Source organism: Dama dama, chromosome 22 (genome assembly GCF_033118175.1).
Source record: "Dama dama isolate Ldn47 chromosome 22, ASM3311817v1, whole genome shotgun sequence".
NCBI lineage: Eukaryota > Metazoa > Chordata > Mammalia > Artiodactyla > Cervidae > Dama > Dama dama.
The window spans coordinates 17,639,917-17,655,079 of NC_083702.1; the positions used below are offsets into that span (position 1 = coordinate 17,639,917).

General features: G+C 37.8%; 1 protein-coding gene across 1 annotated transcript in view; it reads right to left on the bottom strand.

Annotated features, from left to right (window-relative positions):
- Positions 1-15,163, bottom strand: part of LOC133043711 (uncharacterized) — a 234,134-nt gene that overhangs the window by 151,228 nt on the left and 67,743 nt on the right. The window contains 2 exon segments of the mRNA XM_061124863.1: positions 5,724-6,041; positions 6,133-6,441. Of these exon segments, the coding sequence (XP_060980846.1) occupies positions 5,724-6,041; positions 6,133-6,441 (627 nt within the window).

The window sequence follows — 15,163 nt, forward strand, 5'->3', positions numbered from 1 at the left end:
TATGCATTGCAATTAATTTCTCCCTATCAGTTGAATGCCTCTTCATTTTCTTAATATTTTTTTTCAAAAAGCAAAAAGTTTTCATTTTAATTACATCTCATTTTTTAATGGTTAATGTCTTATCTGACAGGAAATGTTTGCGTACTCCAGAATCATAATAATTTTTCTTATGTTTTCTTCTACCAGTTTTATAATTAAATTTTATATGGGAATAACCATTTATTTGAGCTACCCTGATGGATTGGTTCCAAATAGGAAAAGGAGTACATCAAGGCTGTATATTATCACCCTGCTTATTTAACTTATATGCAGAGTACATCATGAGAAAAGCTGGACTGGAAGAAGCACAAGCTGGAATCAAGATTGCTGGGAGAAATATCAATAACCTCAGATATGCAGATGACACCACCCTTATGGCAGAGAGTGAAGAGGAACTGAAAAGCCTCTTGATGAAAGTGAAAGAGGAGAGTGAAAAACTTGGCTTAAAGCTCAACATTCAGAAAATGAAGATCATGGCATCTGGTCCCATCACCTCATGGGAAATAGATGGGGAGACGGTGGAAACAGTGTCAGACCTTATTTTTTGGGGCTCCAAAATCACTGCGGATGGTGACTGCAGCCATGAATTAAAAGACGCTTACTTGTATATTTTTGAGATTAATCCTTTGTCTGTTTCTTCATTTGCTATTATTTTCTCCCAATCTGAGGGCTGTCTTTTCACCTTACTTATAGTTTCCTTTGTAGTGCAAAAGCTTTTAAGTTTCATTAGGTCCCATTTGTTTAGTTTTGCTTTTATTTCCAATATTCTGGGAGGTGGGTCATAGAGGATCTTGCTGTGGTTTATGTCGGAGAGTGTTTTGCCTATGTTCTCCTCTAGGAGTTTTATAGTTTCTGGTCTTCCATTTAGATCTTTAATCCATTTTGAGTTTATTTTTGTGTATGGTGTTAGAAAGTGTTCTAGTTTCATTCTTTTACAAGTGGTTGACCAGTTTTCCCAGCACCACTTGTTAAAGAGGTTGTCTTTTTTCCATTGTATATCCTTGCCTCCTTTGTCAAAGATAAGGTGTCCATAGGTTCGTGGATTTATCTCTGGGCTTTCTATTCTGTTCCATTGATCTATATTTCTGTCTTTGTGCCAGTACCATACTGTCTGGGGCAAAGAACTAAACAGACATTTCTCCAAAGAAGACATACAGATGGCTAACAAACACATGAAAAGATGCTAACCATCACTCATTATTAGAGAAATGCAAATCAAAGCCACAATGAGGTACCATTACACGCCAGTCAGGATGGCTGCTATCCAAAAGTCTACAAGCAATAAATGCTGGAGAGGGTGTGGAGAAAAGGGAACCCTCTTACACTGTCGGTGGGAATGCAAACTACTACAGCCACTATGGAAAACAGTGTGGAGATTTCTTAAAAAACTGGAAATAGAACTGCCATATGACCCAGCAATCCCACTTCTGGGCATACACACTGAGGAAACCAGATCTGAAAGAGACACATGCACCCCAATGTTCATCGCAGCACTGTTTATAATAGCCAGGACATGGAAGCAACCTAGATGCCCATCAGCAGATGAATGGATAAGGAAGCTGTGGTACATATATACCATGGAATATTACTCAGCCATTAAAAAGAATTCATTTGAACCAGTCCTAATGAGATGGATGAAGCTGGAGCCCATTATACAGAGTGAAGTAAGCCAGAAAGATAAAGAACATTACAGCATACTAACACATATATATGGAATTTAGAAAGGTGATAACGATAACCCTATATGCAAAACAGAAAAAGAGACACAGAAATACAGAACAGACTTTTGAACTCTGTGGGAGAATGTGAGGGTGGGATATTTCAAAAGAACAGCATGTATACTATCTATGGTGAAACAGATCACCAGCCCAGGTGGGATGCATGAGACAAGTGCTCCAGCCTGGTGCACTGGGAAGACCCAGAGGAATCGGGTGGAGAGGGAGATGGGAGGGGGGATCGGGATTGGGAATCCATGTAAATCCATGGCTGTTTCATATCAATGTATGACAAAACCCACTGGAAAAAAAAAATAATAATAATAAAAAAAAAAAAGACGCTTACTCCTGGAAGGAAAGTTTTGACCAACCTAGATAGCATATTAAAAACCAGAGACATTACTTTGCCAACAAAGGTCTGTCTGGTCAAGGCTATGGTTTTTCCACTGGTCATGTATGGATGTGAGATTTGGACTGTGAACAAAGCTGAGCACCGAAAAATTGATGCTTTTGAACTGTGGTGTTGGAAAAGGCTCTTGAGAGTCCCTTGGACTGCAAGGGATCCAACCAGTCCATCCTAAAGGAGATCAGTCTTGGGTGTTCATTGGAAGGACTGATGCTGAAGCTGAAACTCCAATACTTTGGCCACCTTATGCGAAGAGTTGACTCATTGGAAAAGACCCTGATGCTGGGAGGGATTAGGGGTAGGAGGAGAAGGGGACGACAGAGAATGAGATGGCTGGATGGCATCACCGACTCGATGGGCATGAGTTTGAGTAAACTCCTGGAGTTTGTGATGGACAGGGAGGCCTGGCATGCTGCAATTCATGGGGTCGCAAAGAGTTGGACACGACTGAGCTACAGAACTGAACTGAACTGATGGATTGGGGTTTTTCTTCAGGGTGAGGATGAGGGGAATGGTGCTTATGATGTGAAATAAGGATCATGGTTCATTTTTTCCCTCATGCAGATATTCAATTAGTAGATCATTTTTTAAAGAGAATATAATTTCCCCTTTGAAATATCTTTGGTTTTGTAGGATTTCAACACATACATGGGTTTGGGTCTGTTACTGAACTTCATTGTGCTCTATTGATCTATTTAGCTATTCTTATTCAATGGCCATGTTGCTGTGGATATGTAGTAGGAAACTTGAAGTTAGCTTACTTCTTTTTGGCCCTTCTTTTTCAAAATTGTTTTGTCCATTCCACTTCTTTCACATTTAAATAAATATTTAGAATTTGCTTGTAAAGTTCTATAAAAATATTGCTTGGCTTTTCATTAGGATTAGATTTAGTTTGTATATTAAGTGAAGATAATTGACAGCCTATTAAGTTTTCTAATCCATGAACATGATATACGTCTTTATTTTTTTAGATGCTCTGTGACTTTCAACGCAAGCCCTTTAGATATTTTAAGTTTCTTCCTACATATTTAATAGTTTTCATACTATAATAAATGGAATTTCCCCCTAGATTTTGCTAATAGAAAGAAGTACCACTTATGTCTGATTTATGCTTCATTGGTCACTAGTGAAGACAGTCTGTGTACATGGATGAACTGTATGTAAATCATCAATCTGCAACCCTAAGCAATGTGAAAAAGCTGGTCCTGCATCTGACCAGCAGTTTCAAATTTTAAACAGTATGCTAAATAATCATTTAGTTATTCCACTTTAGTCAATATTTTTCCTGCTACTTTTATGAGTCTTTGTTTTTGACTTTTTACAGTTTAACTATAATATTTCTGAGAAAAGGTCTTTTGCATTAGGGTTATGAGGTGACCTATTAGTTTTATCGGCTTGAATTTTCAAGCCTCTCCCCAAGTTAGAAAAGTATTATTCACTTAAATACACTTTTTCCCACCCTCTCCCTCTCTTCTCCTAGACATTTTTATGTTAGTGTAGACCCATAAATCACATAGGATATAGTCTTCCTTTTTTACTCATTTTTAACCACTGATTCTACCTTTAATTTGATCTACTCTGTTGTAGATGCTCTCTGTTGCATTTTTCCCCATTTCATTTATTAAACTCTTCAGCACCAGAATTTCTTTTTAGGACTTCTCTTTGTTAAACTTCTCATATTTTCATTTATTGTTTCCCTGATTTCATTTCGTTGCCTTTCTGTCTTTTCTTACAGCTCATTCAGTTTCCTCAAAACAGCTGTGTTGGATTCTTTATAAGCTAGGTTACAAATATCCATGTCACTGACATGTGTCTTTGTCAGTTTTGAAAAGTTACTGTTACTCTTTGGTGATGACTACTTTCTTCAATTCTTCAAGTTCCTTGAAATTTTGCATTGCTGCTTTTGCTTTAGATGTAGCAGACACCCCATCAAATCTTTACTGATTACCTTCAGGTGGTATATACTGTTTTCTGACCTTATCTAGAGTCGCTATACATTTCTTGCTTCCTCTTATAGAAAATACCTTAAGCTTTTATGTCTTCTTTGGTCCTTAAAACTCAGCAGGTTGCTGAAAACCTCTCTTTTGTTTTGCAGAATGTTGTGCTACAGCTCAAGCCTGTGGTTACCTCCCTGCCCACAGACCCTAGTCTGTTTTTGGAGATCACTCCATTTACTGGAGTTTGCTTTCATCTCCATACTTGGAAACACATAAAAGCAGCTGTCAGAAGGGTGGCAGTAAAGGTGATTTACTAAAGATTTAGTACTCCAGGGACTTGGAGTATCTATGGGCCCAGGGAGAGAGATCTTTGGGTGACATTCTCCTAGAGGCTTATGGATGGGCTTCCTGCTGAAGCCCTCAGTGTAGTTGCAGGAATTGCATCCCTTTTACACTCCTTGACATTCTTAATTATCTTTCATATTTCCTCTCTCCCCTCAGTCATGGAGGTTCAGTCCCAGAACTCTGGGTGCTGCTGGAGAGAAATTGGTTTCCCCAGCAATATCAAGTGGGCACTAGCTCACTGCTTTCCTTTTTGCCCATGAGAGAGGCCCCACCGGCTAGTTCAAAGTTATGCTGTGTCACCTTGGGATAAGGAGCAGCACTGGCAAAATCCTTTAATCCTCTCCAATAATTCAAACTTACGTTTTTGGTTCTAACAGAGTAATGAAATATCCCTTCAGGAATCCTAGACTTCTAACAATTTCTATAGGTATCTGACCAAATGATCACTCACCATGTTTCTCCATATTTTCCCTGACTATGACCCAGGGGACTGGGACAACTTCACTAGCTCCTGCTGGCTCCAGTCTGTACCAATGTCTACCTGCCTATTATTGGATGCCCAGGTGAGTGACCATCTTCCTGGTCCTTTGATATAAGTTATGGGATCCCACAACTTTCACAGAGGCACTTTTAATCATGGATGTATGATTAATTAGTTGTTAAAAAGAGAAGCAAATAGGAAGGGAGCAAACCACCATGAGGCTGACATCACTCCCTCTTTGCCAAAACTTTTACACAATTAGCTGAAGTAGAGAAATTCTTTGAATAGTTCCATTTGAAATGACATAAGGATGAATAGAAAATCCAAATAATTCTGATTTATTAAAAATACTGAATTTGTAGTTAAACCTTTCTACTATAACTTCAAAACAAAAAAAATTCAAGTTCAGATGTATTTCAAAATAGTTAATAATGTTGTATGAAATTGAAATTTCCTTAATTTGAATGAATGTCTTAAGAAATACATGCTGAGGTTATTAGGTAAAGGAATCTGATGGGTATAGAAATTCTCACACGGTTCAGTGGGGAAAAATCCCTGACTGAGGTATATCCTTTTTGCTTATACATTGTTTACTATGATTATTATACTATGTTTACTTAAAATATGTATTCTCCTTTATGCTTCTTGCCCTGATCTGAAACATGAATGAATAATGACAAAACCCATATTTCATCATGAAATATCTAACTTTTGAAGTCAGTTTTCCCTCACTCTCTGCTCTTGGAGACGTATCACTCCAGGAGCATCCTGAGTACCAATAACTCTTCCCTCTCTCTTACCTGAGCAGATCACAGAGGCCATGTTGCCATGGGAACAGTCAGAACCACCCAGGGCAGTCACAGGGCAACTCCACAGGAAAGACTCAGCCCCCAAACAGTGAAATCGGGCTGTTGAGATCTGGTCATCTCTGCCCACCAAGTGTGGTCCTTTGGGGGTGGAGATGGCAACTCCACAGCCGAGCTGATGACAGACAACATTGGCATTGGCCAAACTCCAGTGGGAGGCACAGAGTGCTCTCCATCGTCCAGAAATGTTCATCTCCACCTGCCCCTCACACTGAGAGGAGCCGTTTGTCATGAGCCGGACTTCTGAGTACGCTGGTAGAAGAAGACAGGATTTCAGCAAACTCTCATGATTTTCTAACCCCAACAGAGAGTGCAGGGAGGTTAGTCCTGATCTACATCTCACCTGAACAGACAACCTGAGCAGCTCCACTGTGGTGACACCTGCCCCCTGGACAGGGCACTCTGGGGCAGACCTGGAGCTCAGGCTCCTCCCCCTCACACCTGAACTCTTCAGCCCAGACCTGGCCCTCAGACTTTCTGAAGGGCATGTGTTTCAGGACAGACACAGCCTTGCCACATCCCAGCTGTGCACAGATGACCTGGGCAGTGGGGAGTGTGAAATTCCCATCAGACACTGGGATCCAGGCTTTTCCAGAAAGTACTTCTACATTCCCTGAGCAGGGTCTATCCCCTCCAATCAGACGCACAGATCCTAAGATAAAAATAACAACAAACACAGTGAGCGTTCATTTTCCGTGCTTGCAAATTGAAAATAATATGTCACAGGCAATAGTGTGAAAACTTTCTAGGAGTTGAGCACAAACTGAGAATTTAACAGTTAGTGTCAGACTTGCATTTTCATAACCAAGTTTCTAAAGAGAAATCCAGTAGTAGGGTCAATTTGGAATGACTGGATCCCAGCAAGGTATACTTTGAGGTTGGTTATAAATGTGAATTCCTTATCTAAGGTCCAGGAAACTACAGGGACCAAGACAGATCGTCTGTAATGGCTGAATATCAGGAACATATATTTTATTTTGGTTGGAGAAGTTTCTCATTTAAGAGCCTGGGATCTACAGAGCCCAAGAATATAATGCTTAATGTGTGGCACTCAAACTTGAGTATAGAGACTTGAAGAGCAGAACCAAACCAGAGCGAAATGGCTATGAGTGTGTAGAGATCTAAGAAAGCTTTTCTGAGACTTTCTGCTACTAGTTTAATCAGTTTTCTCCCCCATGAGCCACTCCTCAAGTGGCTTAGCATAGAGAAAATCATATAGGCTGGATCCATTAGTACATGCCAACCTGTAGACAGATAATGGTTCAAGAGAAGAAATACTGACATAATAACTAATCCACTTTTAATGTACCAAATTTTATTTTTCTGATAATTTTTGATGACAAAATACTCCAAGAATTTCTTAGATGACCTAAATGGGGGAAAAGATGAGTCTGTTCTGTTAAGTAAGCTCAGAAAGTCATAGGAGAGAGAAGGGATGGTCCTAGACATTTCTCTTGAGAACTTGGTATTTGTCAACAAACCTGGGAGAGAATGAGTTCTGAATGGAAATTTATAAGACAGTGAGTTTGCCAAAGAGTTCCTACCACAGACTTTTCTTCTGAAACAAATCATAGAAAACCATACGGAATGATATCCTGCCCCAGCAGGATCCAGGGGAACCCTCAGGATGAACGGCGTTGGCGAATGAGAAAGAGAGAAAGAAAGAAAGAGAAAAAAACAGACCAGACCGGAGTGCGCAGCAGAGTCTGGCAGTTGCTTTATTTTTCACCATAGCCTTTATACCCTAAGTTGGTACATTTCAAGGGGGGAGATAAGCATACAGACTTAGTTTAACATTACATTAGCTTGTCCTTCACTAAACCAGGTGTTCTCTGTATATTTTTTGTTTATGAGAGTCTTTTCCCATAGATTTTTTTGTACATTATCTTCTGGCCTTGAGCTTAGCTTAGCAGAAAATAGAAAAGTGGCAGTCTTATGATACTGCAGGTTGCAACATAATGAAATACAATCATGTTAACACAAAAGTCAGTCTTTTTGCAGAAGTTCTCAGCTAAATTTATCTAAAAAGTTTAACACACAAAGACTCTGCAGCTCTGGTGAGGGAGCCCCTGTTTAGCACTCTTGGTTAAAATTAACAATTATCTTATTGTTTTTACACTAGGGCTAAACTCTTATTTTTCTAGATCTCTAACTATATTAACAATAGTTTCCACTGCACAACCTCAGTACATTAACATCAATCAAACATTGATCCAATAACCACTTTTAAAACAATATTTTTTGTATTCTCTAATAGGGCTTCCTCACCCCCCAAAGGGCTCTGTGCCTATTAGGGCCTTTTTTATGGTTAATCTCTATGTATAATATCTTTTGGCTTTCAGGCCTGTTGACAATTTATGGCTTGCACCTGGTGTAACTTTAAGCAACTTCAGTAGACAACCCTGTCTTTTTTGTGGTTAATCTATTTTCTATTAGGTGTCATCTCTATGGAAACTAGATAGGATTGCATTTTTACAGAACAGAAATGTGAAGGACTGCAAAAACAGCAGATATGGCACAAAACAGGCTCTTAGTCTAAAAGTTAATTACCTGCAAGAAGTCACCAGCTAATCTCTATCTAAAGTATTTTCTATTAGGCACATTTGTGGTTATTATATTTGTGGAGCTTTTCTCACCCCGCGGGGGGACCTATGCTTAATAGTTTCCTTTGTTAGCATACTGTGCTTAGGATGCCTAGAACAATCATGAGCATTTTTTGCAATGAGAGCACACACTTATCAAACAAGCCAGAATGCCAGCAAAAGGGTTTGAATTGAAGCATTTCCTTCATCCCTGGCCCCTTCATAGGGTACCAGCATCCAGGAGATTTATTAATTAGCATTTTAAATTGGTTTTTATTCAGTGAAAGAGGAGCAGGAGAGTTCTCGGCAGGCAGTACAAGAATCCGCAGCAGGGAAAACAAGAACAACAGCAGAAAAGGGGGGAGGATACAGGATGGGGTAGAGGCCAAGGCCAACCTGGAGGGTCCCTTTTATCCTCAACGGCCTTGCCTGTCAGGTTTTTTCCTCATGACCTCGTCATAGATGGGATCCTGGATGGCCTTGCTTGTCCGGTATTTTCTTCATGACCTTGTCATGGGTGGGATCTCCCATAATGGCTCCTGGCATTAATTGGTCTTAATTCTATCATCATGCTAATTCTGTATTCATATCTGACATCAGTGAGATGACAAAAAGGAGGTTCCCCAACCCTCATTCTCCCACAGAAACAGTGTGCCCCCAGCACCATGCCTGCCAACTTCAGACAGTACTGACTCAGAAACTGCTCCCTGATGTGGCGCCAACCCTGCACCACATGGTCCTGGGCAGTCCTGTCTGCCCAGACATCCAGAGGGAGTCACACCACTTGGCATCCCTGACAACAGGATTGTCAACTGTGGACGTGAGTGTGAGTGCAGATTCTAGTGCACCCTGAGACCTAGGCTCTGCCTCACTTTACCACAGTAGGGAGGCAATTCTGCCCACCTCAGCACCCAGAGGAAGCCACACCCATCCATGCACCTGCCCACAGGGCCGCTGACCAGAGACACAGCAGCAGCCCCAGCAGCAGCCACATAACCTGACTCCAGCTTCGCTGGACCAAAAGACCAGGGGCAGTCCTATCTGTTCAAGGACAAGGCAGTAGATCTTGATTTGTTGAAATCAGTCTGTAAATTCTGGAAGAAGTGTCTGCTCCTTCAAATGCACACTCACCAATGCAAGACTACACAGATCATGAAGAATCTGCAAAATAAGATGCCACTTAAGGAAACCAATAAAACTCCAGCAACCTACCCTGAACTAATCAAGATTTATGAACTGCTTGACAAAAAATTAAAAATAATTGGTTCAAACTGAATGGCTACAAAAGAACAGAAACAGACAACTGAACACCATCAGGAAAAGTACATGAACAAATGGCAAAGTTTAATTAAAAAATAGAAAACACTGTGCTCACTTCAGCAGCACATATACTGAAAAAGAGAAAACACAAAAAGAAACCAGACAGAACTGCTGAAACTCAATAATACAGTAACTGAACTGAAAAATTCCATACAGCGCTTCAGGCAAACTGTATTGTCCAAAACAAAGAATCAGCAAACTTAAGGGCAGGTTATTTCAAATTATCTTGTTAGAGGAACAAATCAAGTACTGATGGGAGACTTGGACCATAAAGAAGGCTGAACACCAAAGAATTGATGCTTTTGAATTGTGGTTCTGGAGAAGACTCTTGCGAGTCCCTTGGACATTCAAGAGATCAAACCAGTCAATCCTAAAGTAAATCATCTCTGAATATTCATTGAAAGGACTGATGCAGAAGCTGAAGCTCCAATAGTTTGTCCACCTGATGTGAAGCACTGACTCACTAGAAAAGACCTTGATGCTAGGAAATATTAAGGCAAAAGAGATGGGGGTGGCAGATGATGAGATAGTTAAGTAGCATCACTGGCTTGGACATGAATCTGAGCAAACTCTGGGAGATAGTGAAGGATAGGGGAGCCTGGTGTGCTGCAGTCCATGGCATCGCAAAGAGTCAGACTTGACTTGGTGACTGAACAGCAACAACAAGATGAAAAACAGTGAAAATTATTCATACACAATGCATGGGAAACCATACAGCAAAATTATTCATGCATTATGAGAGCCCCGGTAGGAAAAAAGAAAAGAGGCAGAAAGTTTATTTAAAGATCTAATGACTGAAAAATTCCCAGATTTAGGGAGAGAAAAAGGACAACGTGATTTATGAAGCCCAAAAGTTCATAGGTAGGTAGAACCTGAAGAATTCTACACCAAGACTTGCTATAATTAAATTATCAAAATTCAAACACAAAGTAATTTTGAAAGCATTAAAAGAAAAGAGACTTGGTACATATAAGGGAGTTTCTGTCATAAAGCAGATTTCTCAGCAGAAACCTTACTGACCAGAGAGAGCAGGGAAACATATACAAAGCACTTAGAGAAAAAAAATCTGCCAATCATCAACTCTTTATCTAGCAAACTATCCTTTAAAAATGAAGAGAGTTTTTTTTTTTAATTTTAAAAAAGCAAAAACTGAGGGGTTTCATCACCACTAAGCTTGTCTTGCTTCTCATTAGTAAAGATAAATATGAAGAGAAGTATAGAATACTGATATATTGTAGTCTCAGCACGTGATTTTAACCATGTTTTGTAAATCATAAGTCAAACACAGCAAGAATAACTATAACCACAGAAATCTGCTGGTGGAAAAAGAATGTGTAAAGAAATAAAATCTGACAATGATATAAAGTATTGGGGCAATAGTAAAATATAGAGTTTCCGTGTACTATTAAATTTAAGTTGTTACCTTAATTGTACTTAACTTCAGTTATAGACTACTATAGCTATCAATTGCCTGATGAAAGTTCCCAGATAACTACAATTAAAAGTATAGTGGATAACTAGATAAGGAGAAAAGTGTCAGAGCATACCACTATGAAAAATCACTTCACAAAGAAAGCAACAGAAGAGAACAAGAGAACTACAAAACAGACAGAAAACAATGAACAAAGTAGTAACAATAAGTCCTGACCTTTCAATAATGATTTTAAATGTAAATGTATTAAACCTTCCAATTGAAAAATGTTGAGTGGCCTGAGTAGATTAAAAAACAAGACCCAACTACACACTTTAGGTTTCATGACACACATAGGATGAAAGTGAAGAGGCAGAGACAGAGATTCCATGCAAACAGTAATCAAAAGAAAGCAAAGTCAGGCAAAAGAGAAGTTAAGCTAAAACCATCACAGGAGACATAATGATTAAATAGTTCAACAAGAATCGATAAACCATGTAATTACATATATATTCAATATATGCCCCAAACATCAAAAAATGTAAATAAACAAAGCCAACACTGACAGATTTTAAGGAGAAATAGAAGCAATACAAAAATATCCCACTGTTTATAATGGATGGGTCTTTCAGACAGAAAATCAATAAGAAAACAACAGAACTGAGCAACGCTATAGGCTAAATGGCATTACCAGACACACAGTGCCCATTCACCCAGAACACTGACCCATAGAGCACATTTTTACCCAATGTATAGAAAAATACACATTCTTCTCAATCACACATGAAATATCCTCCAGGACATGCTAGATCACAAACAAGTCTCAGAAAATTTAAGAATATCAAAATAATTCCAAGTGTCTTTGCTGACCACAATGGTAGCTAGAAATCAAGAATGAAACGAAAACGGAAAAAATTCACAAATACATGAAAACTAAATGACACACTCATATTTTTGAGGCTTTTCTCTATTTATATAAAGAATGCTATTGAGATTTTGATAGGGATTGCATCAAATCTATAGATCATTTTGAGCAATATAGAAATTTAGCAATATTAATTCTTTCAATCTATTAACACAGAATAATTTTCCAATTATTTGTATCTTTTTAATTTTGCTTCATGCAAGTTTAATGCATTTTATAATTTTAAAATAAACTGACAGTTTTTAAAAAAGGTAGAAGATGAAAGTAGAGAGCAAGCATGCCATTATTTGGAGAGCTCCCAGTTGGAGAAAACTAAAATCATGGCATCCGGTCCCATCACTTCATGGCAAATAGATGGGAAAACAATGGAAACAGTGACAGACTTTATTTTGGGGGGGGGTGCTCCAAAATCACTGCAGATGATGACTGTAGCCATGAAACTAAAAGATGTTTGCTTCTTGGAAGAAAAGCTATGACCAATCTTGACAGCATATTAAAAAGCAGAGACATTGCTGACAAAGTTCCATCTAGTCAAAGCTATGGTTTACCCAGTAGTCATGTATGGATGTGAGAGTTAGACTAGAAAGAAAGCTGAGCACCGAGGACTTGATGCTTTTGAACTGTGGTGTTAGAGAAGACTCTTGAGAGTCCCTTGGACTGCAAGGAGATTCAATCAGTCCACCCTAAAGGAAATCAGTCTTGAATATTCATTGGAAGGACTGATGCTGAAGCTGAAACTCCAATACTTTGGTCACGTGACATGAAGAACTGATTCATTGGAAAAGACTCTGATGCTGGGGAAAATTGAAGGTGGGAGGAGAAAGGGATGAAAGAAGATGAGATGGTTGGAAGGCATCCATTGGTAGGCATGTCCAAACTCACAATGGACATGAGTTTGACTAAGATCTGGGAGTTGGTGATGGACAGGAAAGCCTGGCATGCTGCAGTCTATGGGGTCGCAAAGAGTCGGACATGACTGAGCGACCGAACTGAAGTTGCATAAGCTTCAATACTGATAAGACACATAAATATTTGGGGAAAATATTAGATGAATCAGTTTTTAGCATATTTATCACGCTCTGCTCCTCCTATCTATCACCTAACCCTGGATTTTGTCATTTCTCCCACCTCACACAAGTAAACATGATCTTAAATATACAAATGTCTATTGATTTAAAGATGGGTTTGTTGAAAAGGGAAGCAACTGCTACAGAAGTGAAGGGTAGGTATATAGGTGGGGTTTGTGGCAAGTAAGGTGAAATCATAAAAAGTTTTGACGCTAAGGAGGGAAACCAAAATAACAATGTATCATTGGTCATCCAAGGAACATATTTTGAAAAAAAGAAAAGGGAATCAATTACTTAATATTTTAAAAATTCCCTTGTTTCTGAGTATATTCTGATTATTTATTGCTAGAGTTCTTTCTGGTAAAAGACTACCTAGTAATGCCTGCATCCAGTCAAAAAACTAGACTTCCAAAGAAGAAAAATATAACCCATAAAAAAAATTTTAAATGAGCAATCATTAAAACCAAATTCAGAAATTAGAGAGATGATTTAATTGGCTGATAAGGTCTTTAAACCTCTAATATAAACATACCTACTGAGGCATTAAAAACAAAGTAGAGAAAAAATAAGCAAATAGAGCTGCTAAAACTAAAATACAATATCTGGAATGAAAAATTGTCTGGATTAACTTAATAAAAGACTAGACATTGCAGAATAAAAGAATTGGAAATTCAACACATAGCAATTGACTATCCAAATTGAAGTAGAGAAAAACATGAGTAGAAATTAATATCATGAAGGATAATATCAAACCATGTAAAATATGTTATTTGGAGATTCAGAATAAGGGATGAGTAGAAAAAAATATTTTAAAACGACAGATGGAATTTTTCCAAATTTAATGAAGCTATAAACCCACTGATCCAAGAGGCTAAACAAACCTCAAACAAGATAAACTAAATAAAATCACCTAGGGCACATGATAATATATTGCTGAAATCCATTCATAAACAAAAATAACTCTTAAGAGCAGCCAGGAAATTTTGACACACACTATATAGGGGAACAATGTTAAGTATTACTGACTTCTTGTTTGAAGTAATGCAAGCCAGACAATAATGCAAAAGCATCTTTAGAGTATTCAGTGGGGTCAAATATTAATGCAGAAGTCAGACATTTTGAAAATAATATTCAAACCTGAAAGAAAATTAAAGTGTTTTCAGATGAATAATAGATGATAGAATGTGAGGTTATCAGACATACTACCCAAAAATGTTACCTAAAGGTCTAAAAGGTAAAGGAAAGTGATAATAAATGAAAGCTTGGATCTACCCAAAGCTATAAGAACTGTGTTAAATGATAATTCTGCAAGTAAACATTTTAAAAACTTCTTCTCATTTTTAAAATACTACAATATTTAAGACAAAAATAACAATTTTGTATTAGAAAGTTCATAATATATTCATAAGTAGAATATATGACAACAGTAATATAAATAACAAGAACAGGGAAATAGAAGTATACTATAATAAGGTCTTACATTATATATCAAGTGACATGATATCTAAAGAAAAATGTGATTAAAGAGTAATATTTTCAACACGATGATAGGCTCTGCAAAAAGAGATATAGCCAATAAACCAATAGAGTACATAAAATAGAGTATTAAAATGCTCAATTAAAGATTAAAATAGGAACAAAAAAATAAAACAAACAGCAAGCTAGTAAACTTAAACACAAGTATATAAATAATTACATTAAATTTAAATAATTTAAACACTCCAACTAAAAACAAGATGATCAGACTAGATAAAGTAAGACAAAATCATACACTGAATAAACACAGAAACATAAGGTCACAAAGACATACCATGCAAACACTGATCAGAGAAAGCTGTGTTATTTATATTAATATTATATGAAGTAAGCCTATAGGATAAGGAATATATTCAGAGAGAAAAGAACATTTCATGATGATAAAATACAAAAATTATGTAGTTTCAAAATCAGTATGAAGCAACTGAAATGGTGTTTAGAGGAAAATTTACAGCATTTATGCTTCCTTGAGGCTTACATTAGAAAAGAAGAGAAAACTGAGAGCAAATGATCTAAGATTCCACTTCAAGAAT